Source organism: Moschus berezovskii, chromosome 27 (genome assembly GCF_049115385.1).
Source record: "Moschus berezovskii isolate FMDL1 chromosome 27, NW_MosBer_1.0, whole genome shotgun sequence".
Lineage (NCBI taxonomy): Eukaryota > Metazoa > Chordata > Mammalia > Artiodactyla > Moschidae > Moschus > Moschus berezovskii.
The window spans coordinates 6,629,484-6,641,684 of record NC_142486.1 but is presented as its reverse complement, the minus strand read 5'-3'; the positions used below and the strand labels follow the sequence as shown (position 1 = coordinate 6,641,684).

Here is a 12,201-nt window from a genome sequence, read left to right as displayed (position 1 = left end):
AGGGAGAGGAAAGGGGGAGGTGGAAAGGAGAGAGGGGCCTGCTGTCGGCAGAGGGCTTAGCAACCAGTCCTGGGTCCCATTCATGTCGGGTGTGGGCAAGGAGAAGGCACTTGGCAAGCCTGGACATGCCTGCCCTGGGCTGAAAGGACATTGTGTTTCTTTCATGGCCAGTATAACCAGGATGTGCTGCAAGGGAGGGCAGCGGGAGCGGGTGTGTCTGCTGGGACAGGGCAAGGCCAGGCAGAGGCCACTAGAATGTTTCTTAAGGCCCTTCAGCCATGTAGCCTGAGGAAGTATATGTGGCTCTGGGTCCCCAGAGAAAACACATGGGAGAATCAGATGCCACTCAAAGCTGGCCAGGGGTCTCCAGACTAGTGGATGCCAGGCCCAGAGAGAGGACCACAGAATCCAGGAGCAGAGAGTCTGAAAGTCTCCATTTCACAGACAAGGAGACTGAAGCCAGAGATGCAATGAGTCCCAGAGTCCAGAATGTGGTTAGAGGCTAAGGGGTGATGGGGGAAGGTGGGAAGAAAAGAAGACAGGGAGAGGGAAGGGAAGAGAGGGCCAGAAAGAGGGCATGGAGGAGCAGGGAGAAAGGAAAAGGGCAGGGGGCAGAGGGATGAGAGGGACCCAGAAAGATCTTCCCTAAGGCATATCACGGGGCCCCAGATGCCGCCATTGTCTGGAAGGCATTGAAAATGCCAGGACTGGGAGAGAGGGTGTCATTCTTACTACTGATAAGATATCAGCATCTGGTGATGTTATCCTGGGAAAATCTGTGCCAAGGGACAGCAGATTTCAAATCAGTGATGAATCTTCCCTTTAGAGCAAGCCAAGCCACTGTCCCACTCTGCCCAGCCTCCCTCTCCCTCCTCCCACCTCCATCCTCTTCATTGGCCCCCTCAGCTCTCAGGTTGGCCCCCAAAGAAGGCCTTGCCTCCTGCGGGCAGGTTTGGATCAAGGAGGCCATGGTCTCCCTGATTACGCTCAGGGGTACTTTCTCCCCCTCCCCGACTCCATTTCTGCCTTGAAGGAGAGCTGTCCACGATCTGGGGCAAGGGGATAGGAGCCGCGCCCCCTCTTCCCCCGCGACCCCTGCTTCTGGGGCCGTGAGCTCAGGTCTGGACCAAGTCGAGGACGTGGCTGCTTGAATAACATTGACAGGGCCCAGAGGGAGCCCCCATGTCTGCCCCGAGCTCCCTTCCCTCCCCACCCAGGCAATCCCAGGATGACAACACAAGCGGGGTAGGAGTCCTGAAGCCCACAGTTTGATTTTGACCTTTGTCCCCTCCCCTCTTTCTCTGGGAGCAGGCAAGGGGCAGAGGGGATCTTGGAGGGTCCAGCTAGGACCCACTATCATCTTCTGCTGAGTTGAGCCCAGTTTCACGGCCATGGAGCCCAGAAAGGCTGAATTGGAAGGAGTCCTAGAGGCCCCAAACTTTGTTCTTCAGGGGGAGAAACTGAGGCCAGAGACAACCTGAGTTGCCCCATGGCACACAGCTGCTTCCAGGCAGGATTAGAGTTAGGGTGAGGTTAGGTAAGGTTAGGGTTTGTTCCCAAACCCTATCTTGTGTCCATTTGGCTACAGCAGTAGCCTTTCGCCTGGTTCTGGGTTGTCTGACAGCTCTGTGACATCCTTGGGGCACAAGGTGGGGATAGGGTGATGCAGACATGTCCAGGGCAAGAGTCAGAAAGAGCAGAGGCGTGAGGCATTTGAAGAGCTGACTCATTGGAAAAGACCCTGATGCTGGGTAAGACTGAAGGCAAAAGGAGAAAGGGGCGATAGGGGATGCGATGTTTAGATAACATCACTGGCCTGAAGGGCATGAGTCTGAGCAAACTCCGGGAGACGGTGAAGGACAGGGAAGCCTGGCGTGCTGCAGTCCATGGGATTGCCAAGAGTCGGACATGACTGAGCAACTGAACAACGAAAGCGAGAACCTGTGCATCTGGGGCAGGGGTGGAGGGAGAGGGGCGAGGAGGGGCACGTAGGACTGGCTGAGCGTCTGTCATGTGCCTGGGGTTTTGTCTGGGGGCTTCTGTCTGCTTCTCCAGCCCTGACAAGTCAGCTTTCTTATTCTCCCTTTTTGGAACAGAAAATGAGGCTCCAAGAGGCCAGCTAGATGAGCCCTAAAGCCCTGGCTCTTCCTCTGGACCTCGCTGGGGAGGAGAGAGGAGTAGGCAAAGGGCAGGAGGCTGAGAGCACCCCCGCCTGGGCCCCCAGGACGCAGCCTTCCCTGGGCATGGGCAGGCCCGGGACCCCGCAGGACTGAGGCTGTGAGCGCAATGGGGTGGGGTGGGGGTCAGTCACCATGGAGAGGGGCGGGAGCTGAAGGAACAGAGGCAGTAGATGGAGTGTTATTGTCACCAGTCTCGATTTCAGATCCTGGAGGGCAGTGCACCTGCCCTTCACCCTTTTGGGAACTGGTGAAACAAACGTTGGTCAAGGAACACCAGAAATAAACGGGCCCCAAGCCCTTTGATCCCGGAGACGCTGAAGAGCTGGGGCCCACCTAAGGCAGTCTGGGAAGCTTCACTGATGACTGGGAGTGCGAGAAGCCCTGTTTCAGGCCAAAGGGCAGAGGGAAGGGGAGGTCCTCCCTGGCCAGATAGTACATAGGCACACAAGCCATCAGATCTGTCGGGCACAGGGCCTGCAGCAGCCTGGAAGAACTAGGGGGCCCTGGAGGGAAGCGGAAGGTGGAGGAGAGGGTGGTCCTGAGTTTGCAAGGAGAAGGTGCTTTTGACTCCAGTTCCAGGAATGGAGACCTCCTCCCCTCTACTTGAGCTGGCTTTACTTCTGCTTGGGGTACCCCACCAGGTCATGGGTGCAGGCCAGTGCCCAGCCTCAGGAGGGCTGAGAGTTCTCGGCTCTGGGGGTTTCGCAGCTAAACACAGCCCCTGGGGTCATCTGAAGTGACCTCGGCCCCTCTCAAGGTCAGCAGGGCAACGTGGTCACTCTTCTGCCTTCTGGGGACTCCCATTTCTCCTTCCCTTGGCCCGAGGTCCACTTCCGGATGTGACCCCCAAGCTCGGCTGCTGCAGAGCCCTTGGGCAGAGGTGGGCCTGATTCGGCCCAGGCTTGGAGCAGACGAGGGGCCCCAGGCTCCACACGTGGGCACGGGAAGGGGCCCAGATGTGGCATCCAACCCTGCAGTGCTCTTCCGAGAAGGACCTTCCCGGACTCGCAGGTCCCCCTGCAGGGGAGGGGAGGAGACTGCTCGGGTCAGGCTCAGCTCTATAAAACTTGTTCCTTTATTAGCAGGAAATTCCTGCATGAGTGTCACAAGTGGAGTAAACAGTTGGAGTAAACATAGGTGGAGTAAACATAAGTGGAGTAAACAAGATGCCTCCGGGCTCCTGGCTGGAGGGCGAGGGAGCAGAGGGTGTTCACAGCAGTGAGAACGGGGCAAGCCCGCTCGCTCTGAGAGGGCCATCCTCGGGCCCGACGACTCCAGACTTCAGGTTCCTCTTGGCAGCCTGGGGCCGTGGAGGGCTCTGCTGGCCGCAGCCTCATCACCCAGATCTGAGTGAGGGGTGGCAGTCCCTGTCCCCATCACTGAGCAGTTGTCACCACTGTGGGCCTCTGAATGTGGAGCTGGGGAGGGTGGGAGAGAGGAGGTGAGACCAACGGGGGCCTCAGTGATGGCCGTGTCCAGCAGGAATGAGCTGCCTCTGGGCCGAGGGGGGCCCACCCTCCCCAGGCAGCCCCAGGCAGCCCCAGGCAGTGGACAGAGGGGAGAAGCCCCTAGCTAGGGGGGGAGGAGTGTGGGGAGTTGGGGGTTCCTAAGTCACCTCTGTTGCGGGGTCCACGCTCCTCAAGGAGGGCTGGAAGTTTCTGTAGATGTTTTCAAGGCCAAACGTGTCCCCCTTCAGATCCTGACCTGTAAGGAGAGGTACTGGGGTGAGAGTGAGCCTGGGGGAAGCCGAAGGGACACACAGGATAGATTGTTCGAAGCAAAAGTGATGGGCTTGGGGAATCGGCCCCGGAGCTGCGCTAAACTCCTTTCCCACAGCCCGTCCGTCCTCCTCCCAGCCCAGCTCATCAGGGATGTGGAAGCGGGGCTGGGGAGGTGGCCCAGTGTGACGCAGGGACAGGAGGGGGCGGGAGCTGCCTTCTGACATGCCCCACGGTCAAAAGTCAGGGCCTGGTGAGTGGGGCCCCAAGGAGTCACTTGGTTTAGGTGGGGTAGGAGGGTGAGACTGCCTGGGGTAAACGGGTACACTTCCTCATAGCAACGGTAGCAACAACAGACAGAAGCAACTGTGCCTGGAGTCTTCTTGTGTGAGCTGGCATGAGTCCAGCACCCCCTGTCTCCGTCACGTAGATAAACTCACTCCTCAACCTTCAGAACCGGGTTCCATGTCCACCTGGCATCTTCCTAATCGTTCCATTGCTCCCTCCCTCAAGATCCTCCCCTACCATCTGCCCTCCTCGCCCGCTCTCCCCCCAATGTGGGCTGAGCTGAGCTGACTCCCCAGCACTGCCCGTAGGCCACAGGCCTCTCTGCAGACTTCAGGCTGGCCAGATCTGGGGTACCGCCCCCTCCGCACTTAACTGCCCCAGTGTGCCCCACTTGCAGCTTCTCCCCACTGCGCCCCGTTTCCATCATCCCCTCCCAGAGTCTGCAAACGACAGGCCTTGCCCAGCTAGCTCACTGGCAACTGAACTATGCTGTCTGCTGTCCACACCTCCGGGTCCACACCGCCCCCAGCTCAGCCTCATCATCCCTGGCCTGCATCAGTGCGCTGTTCCCCCCCTGAACTCCCCACTTTCATGCGTCCCCCTCAAATCCTCCTGAATGAGCCACCCCAAATGCACATCTGGTCCCCCTCCCTGCAAGCTCCTGCAATGGGTACCCCCCCCACCCCTCATGGTCCACTGACCAGTCCTGACCTAGTTCTGTCATCCTCCCGTCCCACTGAATCATCCTTGGTTCCCTACAGGCCACTTCTTCCCCACCTCCACGCCCTTTCTTAAGCAAGGACCCCTGCCTGGAAAGCCCCTCTCCCTTCCCGTCCTGGGACCAGGCCTCACTTGGCCATGGCCCTTCACCCCATTGTGTGTGTGACACGCTGGGTCTGGGCTCTGGGGTAGGATCAGGCTCTCAGCCATTATGAGCGGCTCTGGCAGCCAGAGCGGGCTGGACCCACGGGAAGCTCCGTGGAAGGACCACGTGTGAACTGGATCTTGGAAACAGTGGGATGGGGATGTGCAGAGATTCAGACAACCGGAAGCAGCACAGTCTCTGCAAAGCGGTGGGCCACAGACTGGTGTGCAGGGAACGAAGCCAAGTAAAGGCTGGAGGGTCAGCAGGGCTGCCCATGGGGACTCGGGGTCAGGAGGCTGCAGCCTGTCTGGCTGTTGAGGCAGATGTAAGACTGGCTGGCAGGACGTGTGTGCGTGTCACCCACAACCACTGGGAGTCTGACTGGCACTTCTCCATGCCCCGCCCCGCAACCCCACCAGCCTGCCCCGCCTTGGCCCCTGGTAAGATCTACCTTCCCAGACGCTTGTGTTCTCAAAACTGCCAGGGTAGCCTGTATCTTGCCACTCTCGAGACATGTTGTACTCTTGCCTGTTAACAGAAATGACGTGAGCAGCTGATGACGGAGAGGCAGGGAAAGGGCTCAGAGATCTCTGACCCTCGGCCTCCGACCCTCGGCCTCCAGAAGAGTCTGCTCTGGCCAAGCCCTGAGTCAGGGAGGGAGGGGCCTGCCCCCAGTGGCAGGGGTAGAAACCAAATAGCACTCCTGGGGATGTCCCCATTTCCTGCCCCCCTCCACCCCTCAGAGGGCCTCAGTGACTTTGTCTGTGAGCTGGGGGCATCCGACTGGAGTCAGCAGTTTCCTCTGCCTGCCGGCCGGGCTCTGTACACATTACTCAATCTCTTAGAGCTGGGAAGAGAGTGTTCATTCCCAGCGTCCCAGTGTGACACTGCTGCTCTGTGGCAGCCAAGGTGATAAGAAGCACCCGGTAATTTCATTACACAATCCAGTTTCAGTACAAAGTCTCTGTTTCCATTTCTCTGCCAAGCGGATGTGCCTTATCAGATCTGCAGGCTGCCCTCTGCTAGACACAGAGCTGGGAGGAACCAGCAGGAACTAAGAGGGACTCGGGGGTGGGGGGCAAGGCCTCACCCACCCCTGTTGGGCCTCAGCAGGGCCTCAGGATATTCTATGGTCCCCTCTCCCCCAGGCCCAGCCCCGGAAGCTCACCTGTGCAGTTTTCTCTGGGATCGGCTGAGTAAGAAGATCAGGACCACCATCAAGGCCACCAGGAGTGCCGCCACGGCCCCCACGACCCCATACACCATGCTCTTGCTGGTGCTGGACTCACAGGTCTCCCCCGAGTACCAGTGTGTGTCTGAGTTCAGGCATCTGGGGACACACAAGAGCTCAGGCCAGTCCGCCAGCTTCCCTCACCCACCCAATTTCTGCCCCCCCGTCCCCTGCCCCTGAAAAAAAAGATCAATGTCAAAGCACAGGAAACCATCTCACCCACTGAGGGCAGTTGCTGCGCACCCTCCCTGACTCCCCCAGTCTAAGGGGTAGTGAGTGGGTGCAGGGACCGCAGATCCACAGAGCAGAATCTAAGAGGGACGGGCACGTCATCCCATGAACGCAGTGTTCACGCACGTAATCGCTAAGCATGTAATCGCTAAGCAGCTGGCACTTGGATAGCCTGTCACCATGTTTTATATTTTGTACTTTAAGACGTAGCGCGCCAGCGAGGAGGTGACAGGGGCATGGTGGCTGGGATGTTGTTAGGGACACGAATGATACATGGAGAGAGAGGTCCACAGATACAGATCTGCAGCTGATGACTGGCACTTTTTCAGAAAGGGGACTGCTTGGTTCTATGAGGCTCCCATGGTATGTGGGAGCGGGGTGTGGGAGACCTGGCTAACGGAAAGAGGGATGCAGAGGCTGGGCTGGAGGTGCCTGGCGAGCTCTGTCCACCCTCACCCTGCACCCTTGGATGACCTTCGGGGAGAGTGGGACCCTACTACTAGAGAGGGCAGATGCTGGCCTTAGAGGGAACAAGCACTTACAGACAACGGGGGCCGCTCTGCTGCAGCTGGCACCTGCCGTGGTGACAGTCCATTTCCGACTTCGTCCCTGGGGTGCAGTTGGTCACACAGGCTGGCTTCCCATCCAGCTCATCCACGTAGTAGAACTGGGCAAATTCCTTCGCAGCATTCTTAGTGCATTGCTCTGGGGGCAGGTAGGGGGCGGGCAGGAAGTGTCAGCCAGATGAACAAGTCCCTAGGCTCCCCCACCCCACAGGTTTACCGTCCACTCTCCACGGGGCTGCTCACCTTGCGGGTCAAAGTCGACCTTCATGGTCTTCACGTCAGTGGCCGTCTCATCGTAGCACAGGAGGGAGACATCTGCCCGGGGTGGTGAAAAAGAACAAAGCAGATGTGCCTCCCCCTGCCCGCGGGGGCAGTCAGCCTCCCCTTTCCTCCGTGCTGTGGCCAAGACTAGTAGATGCAGCTGAGGCTGTGAGCTGGCTCTGAGGGGGTCACTGGGGCTGCTGACCACCTCAGCCCGGGACTGAGAGGGGCTGCTGGGAGCAGTGCAGAGTAAGGGCAAAGTACCTGGGCTTGACCTCCGGATTCCTCGAGGGAGGTCTCTGGAGTTCCAGAAGAGACGAGAGATGCGGGGTGTGGTGGTGGGCCTGAGACCTCCCTAAGGGGCCCCACCCATCCTTTCTCCACCAACATCAAGGGGCTTTCGGGGGGCTTACTTTTGCAGTCTTCAGAATTCCCGTGTATCTGTCCGGTCTCATTCATAATCTTGGCCCTTATAATCTTAGTGAGGTTATCAAACAGCTCCAGGTACCCTGAAGTGTAGTTGGCCTCCATGATGACTTCGTGTTCCACCACGACGCTGCCAGGACTGGAACCGGGAGTCATCAGTCAACCCTTGTTCCCCTCCCTCCCAGCAAGTGGGGCCCAAGAAGCAAGAAGGGTGATGAGAAACAATTAGTCATGTGACCTAGGGGCGGGACAGAATGTAGACTCTTCCCTCCAGCAGTTAACAACCTAGAGGGAGGCTACAATATAAGCCTGGGATTACAATATATGCGAATGGGTGAAATTCATTCCTAAAAATGGAGGCTGCTGGGCAAAGATGTGGAGGAATGGAGCCCTTGTTCATCACTGGTGGGAAAGCAAACTGGTGCAGCTACTGTGGAAAACAGTATGATGGTTCCTCAAAAAATGAAATATAGAATGATCATGTGATCCAGCAATTCCACCTCTGGGTATCCACCTCAAAGAATTGAAAGCAGGGGCAGGAGGAAATATTTGTACACCCACCCTCATAGCCATGTTATTCATAACTAAACAGTGGAAACAATCAGTCTAAGCACCCATCAGCGGATGACTGGATTAACAAAATGCAATGGAATATTACATACAATGGAATATTATTCAGTCTCTAAAAGGAAGGAAATTCTGAGACATGCTGCGACATGCATGAACCTTGAGGACATTATGCTAAGTGAAATAGGCCAGTTAAAAAAGGATGAATACTGGATGAGTATTTATAAGTAGTAATATGAGATCCCTGAAGTAATCAAATTCAGGATAGAGGCAGAAGGCAGCACGGTGATCGTCAAAGCTGAGATGAGCGGGGATTGGGTGTTACTGTTTAATGGGCACAGAATTTCAGTTTAGGAAGATGAAAAAGTTCGGGAGGACTTCCCTGGCAGTCCAGTGGTTAAGAATCCACCTGCCGGTGCCGGGGACACAGGTTCAATCCCTGGCCTGGGAAGATTCCACATGCTGTGGGGCAACTAAGCACGAGACTTCTCAAGTCCACTTGTGCTAGAGTTCATGCTCAGCAACAGAAGTCATGCAATGAGAAGCCCATGTGTCACAATGAGAGAGCAGACCCTGCTTGCCACAACCAGAGAACGTCCCCCACAGCAATGAAGACCCAGTGCAGCCAAAAAAAACAAAAAGAATTAAAAAGTTCTAGAGATGGACAGTGGTGGTGGTTGTACAACAATGTGAGTTTACTTAATGCTGCTAATCCATATACTTAACATGGTGAATTCAGTGGCGAATGACAGATTTTATGTTATGGGTATTTTACCGCAATGAAAATATTTTAAATTAAAAAATTTAAGACAGAAGCTAATGGATTGTATTTTGAAAACCAAATAAGTAAACTTTTAGATATGAAGAAACATGAGGGCACTTTAGAAATGTTGGATTCCAACTAGCAGTGTTGGATTCCAACCCAGAAGCTTCTTGTTAGGTGGTCAGCAATGCTCTGAGCAGAGAGCTCCTGAGACAAGGTCCATCACTACCCACAGTCCTTGTGACGGAGAAGCCAGAAGCAGGACCCAGGAGGACCTAACTCAGCAAAATCCTGAGTCAGAATGGAGACAGACCATGGCTCTGAGGGTGGATGTGGGTGGAGGATGCTGGGTTATGGAACCCCACGGGTTCTTGATATGTTGGTAACTGACACGCCCCAGGCTCCATCCCCACCCTTCTGTCTGCTTCTTCCCATCCTCCTCTGGGAGCTCTGCTTCTCCTGCCCAACCGTTAAATATGAGTGCTTCCCATGCTTCTGCCCAGGGACAGCTTCACTTCCATGCCGTAACAATTGCCCCAGCCATCTGGTCTACCCCCTGAGCTTCCAGTGATGCCTATCTAGGGACGTCAATGCTGATGTCTCTGCTGTAGACCCTTACTATCAAACATTTGACCATCAGCTGCTCCATCACTCCACATGGCTGGGCCACAGACACTTGAGACTTTACAAGGCCCATGTCAAACTCATCATCTTCTACCACTATCCTGCTCCTTCTTATGCTCCTCATCTCAGCCAAGGGCAACCCACACTCCCAGCAGCCCAGAAATCTGGTGTCATTCCTCCTTTTCTCCAAACACCCATCAAAATCCACTGATCTGCTGGTCCTGCCTCTTAAAGACCTTTCACACTGGACCACTTTCCTTCTTCATCAGCACCTCTCAGGCCCAGGCTACCACTGTCTCCCTCCTCTCTCCATCCATTCTCAACCCTGCAGCCAGACTGCATGGTCTGCAGCGCAAAGCGTTTACTCTGCCACGTGGGCCACAACTGCTGATGCTTCACATGTAAATGAGCACGTGTCGCTTTTCCAACATCCTCTCCCACCACAGCCCCTTTGTCTTCAAGAAGCCAAGTGTGCTTTATGTTCCTAGAATCTGCGCTCCTTTCTCTTACCTATAGGCACGTCGTGGATTTCCTCTTGTAACACTCCCCCTCCCTTGATTCTAGTTGGCCCATTCTTCATCCTTCAAGCCTCAGCTCAGCTCCTCCAGGAAGATTTCCCTCACTCTCACTGACCCTGCATTCAGGGCCTCTCCCTCTGTACCTCGTGTGTCCCTTATCATAACTCTAGGCTCAGTAACTGAGCTACCATAACTAGCATAACTCTAGCTACCTGCGCTCTGTCTTTCTAAGCTTCATGAAGAGCAGAACCCAATGTTCCCAGCACCTAGCACAGGGTAGACTTCCAATATTAGCTTGATAAATGGATGAATGCTGAATGAATGAAGGCATGGTCTCAGAGCCCCCAGGTGTTGCCTTTTAGCCGGGGGCTTTTTTGACCCAGCCAGGTACTGATGCTCTAACCATTTATGATAGGAGGAAGCAGGAGAGCAGGCAAGAGAGAAGAGTTTCCCACAGTCTATAAACCTTCCCACCCCCATACTCACAGCAGTCTTATGACATTCACGCCTCTGTATTGGGGAAAGTTGTTGCCCCTGTAAACTTTATCCATCTGAAAGAAACAAGACAGCTGAGTTCATAGAAGCCTGGAGTGTGTAGCAGCCCCTGTTCTCTGTGCTGGGGGCAGTCCCTCAGAACCTCCTTTCCCCAAGGAGCCCCTGTATTCAGTTTAGTCTCTCAGTCATGTCCGACTCTTTGCGACCCCATGAACCGCAGCACGCCAGGCCTCCCTGTCCATCACCAATTCCCGGAGTCCAGCCAAACCCATGTCCATTGAGTCAGTGATGCCATCCACCCATAGGAAAGAAGGAAAGGGGTGCATAAGGATGTCCCCTCTTCCAGGATTCATATCAGGGAATCTAAACTTCCTCTCCTCTTACCCGATTCTTGAATACTTGAACGAAGTTCTTGTATGCATCGGAGGATTTGTCATTTAGGTCATCTGTGAAATTCCTGTTAGTCACTTTCACTGTCAGGTCTACAGTGGCATTGATTTTTTGGGGGGTTTCTATGGAAACAGGGGATATTATGCATGAGACACAACCTCACAGTAATGCCTTCCAGAAATGGCTAATTCTTCATTTGTTGGCTTTGTGGGAGAGGAGAAAGCGTGTAAGGAGGCAGACAGAAACTCAAAAGGCCGGTGGGAGTAGCTGAAACATCTGCCCCTCGTCTCTGAATACCAGGAGGAGCTACTGGTCAGAATCTTGATTCAGTGAGACCTGACTGGAGGGCACCAGATGATCATTCAGATGAGAGAGGCAGGTTAACCAGTGAAAAGGGCTCAGAAGTGGGATGCAGAAAATCCATGCTCTACCTGCGTTTTGGCCTGGGTGAAAGTCACATTTTCTCCTCTACCTGCACAATTAGGCAATGGTAGCAAATGAACCTTCAGATGTTGCCCTCCTGTTTTGAATGGTTAAGGGATGTGGAGATGATCTACAAGTCTCAAAAAAGGTCTTTACCTATGAAGAAGTATTCCGTGAGATATTTACACTGGTAACCAAAGTAGCCTTGGGCACAGAGACATTCTTTTCCGTTCCAAGTGGCCCCATTGTAGCACTGCACTGCAAAGAGGTAGAACATTCCAGAGGTTACCATGGAAGCCCAAGACACAAAACACCAACTCTTGTTCCAAGCCCCATCATTCAGACATTGCACTGAAAGATGGAAATGGGACTAGATAATCATGCTGCAACTGAGAGCCCTCTGCCACCATTTCAATCCCCAGGAGACAGTGGGGAAAGGAGAAGGAACAACATAATTGAAGGAAGCAAGAGATGAAAGAGGACACTCAAAGAAATCATGAGTCCTACAGCTCAAAGGAGAGGCACACTGTCCACTTGGATGACGTATACTGGCCACAAGATGGTACTGGAAGTGTGGAACAAGACCCAAGGAGGACAAAACTGATCAGCTGACAAGGGAGATGAGCAGGAGGAGCCCGTAGAGTGACATATAGGT

At 54.7% G+C, this 12,201-nt stretch overlaps 1 protein-coding gene across 1 annotated transcript in view; it reads right to left on the bottom strand.

Annotated features, from left to right (window-relative positions):
- Positions 1 to 3,248: 3,248 nt before the first annotated feature.
- The window catches only part of LOC129545033 (uncharacterized), a 12,709-nt gene continuing 3,756 nt past the window's right edge, over positions 3,249 to 12,201 (bottom strand). Inside the window, exons 2-11 of the mRNA XM_088833031.1 lie at positions 11,703 to 11,804; positions 11,118 to 11,245; positions 10,725 to 10,789; positions 7,754 to 7,905; positions 7,323 to 7,394; positions 7,056 to 7,218; positions 6,220 to 6,381; positions 5,503 to 5,579; positions 3,796 to 3,884; positions 3,249 to 3,598 (exon numbers count right to left, since the gene is read on the bottom strand). Coding sequence (XP_088689157.1) covers positions 3,557 to 3,598; positions 3,796 to 3,884; positions 5,503 to 5,579; positions 6,220 to 6,381; positions 7,056 to 7,218; positions 7,323 to 7,394; positions 7,754 to 7,905; positions 10,725 to 10,789; positions 11,118 to 11,245; positions 11,703 to 11,804 — 1,052 coding nt within the window. The 3' untranslated portion in view covers positions 3,249 to 3,556. The remainder of the gene's footprint in view (positions 3,599 to 3,795; positions 3,885 to 5,502; positions 5,580 to 6,219; positions 6,382 to 7,055; positions 7,219 to 7,322; positions 7,395 to 7,753; positions 7,906 to 10,724; positions 10,790 to 11,117; positions 11,246 to 11,702; positions 11,805 to 12,201) is intronic.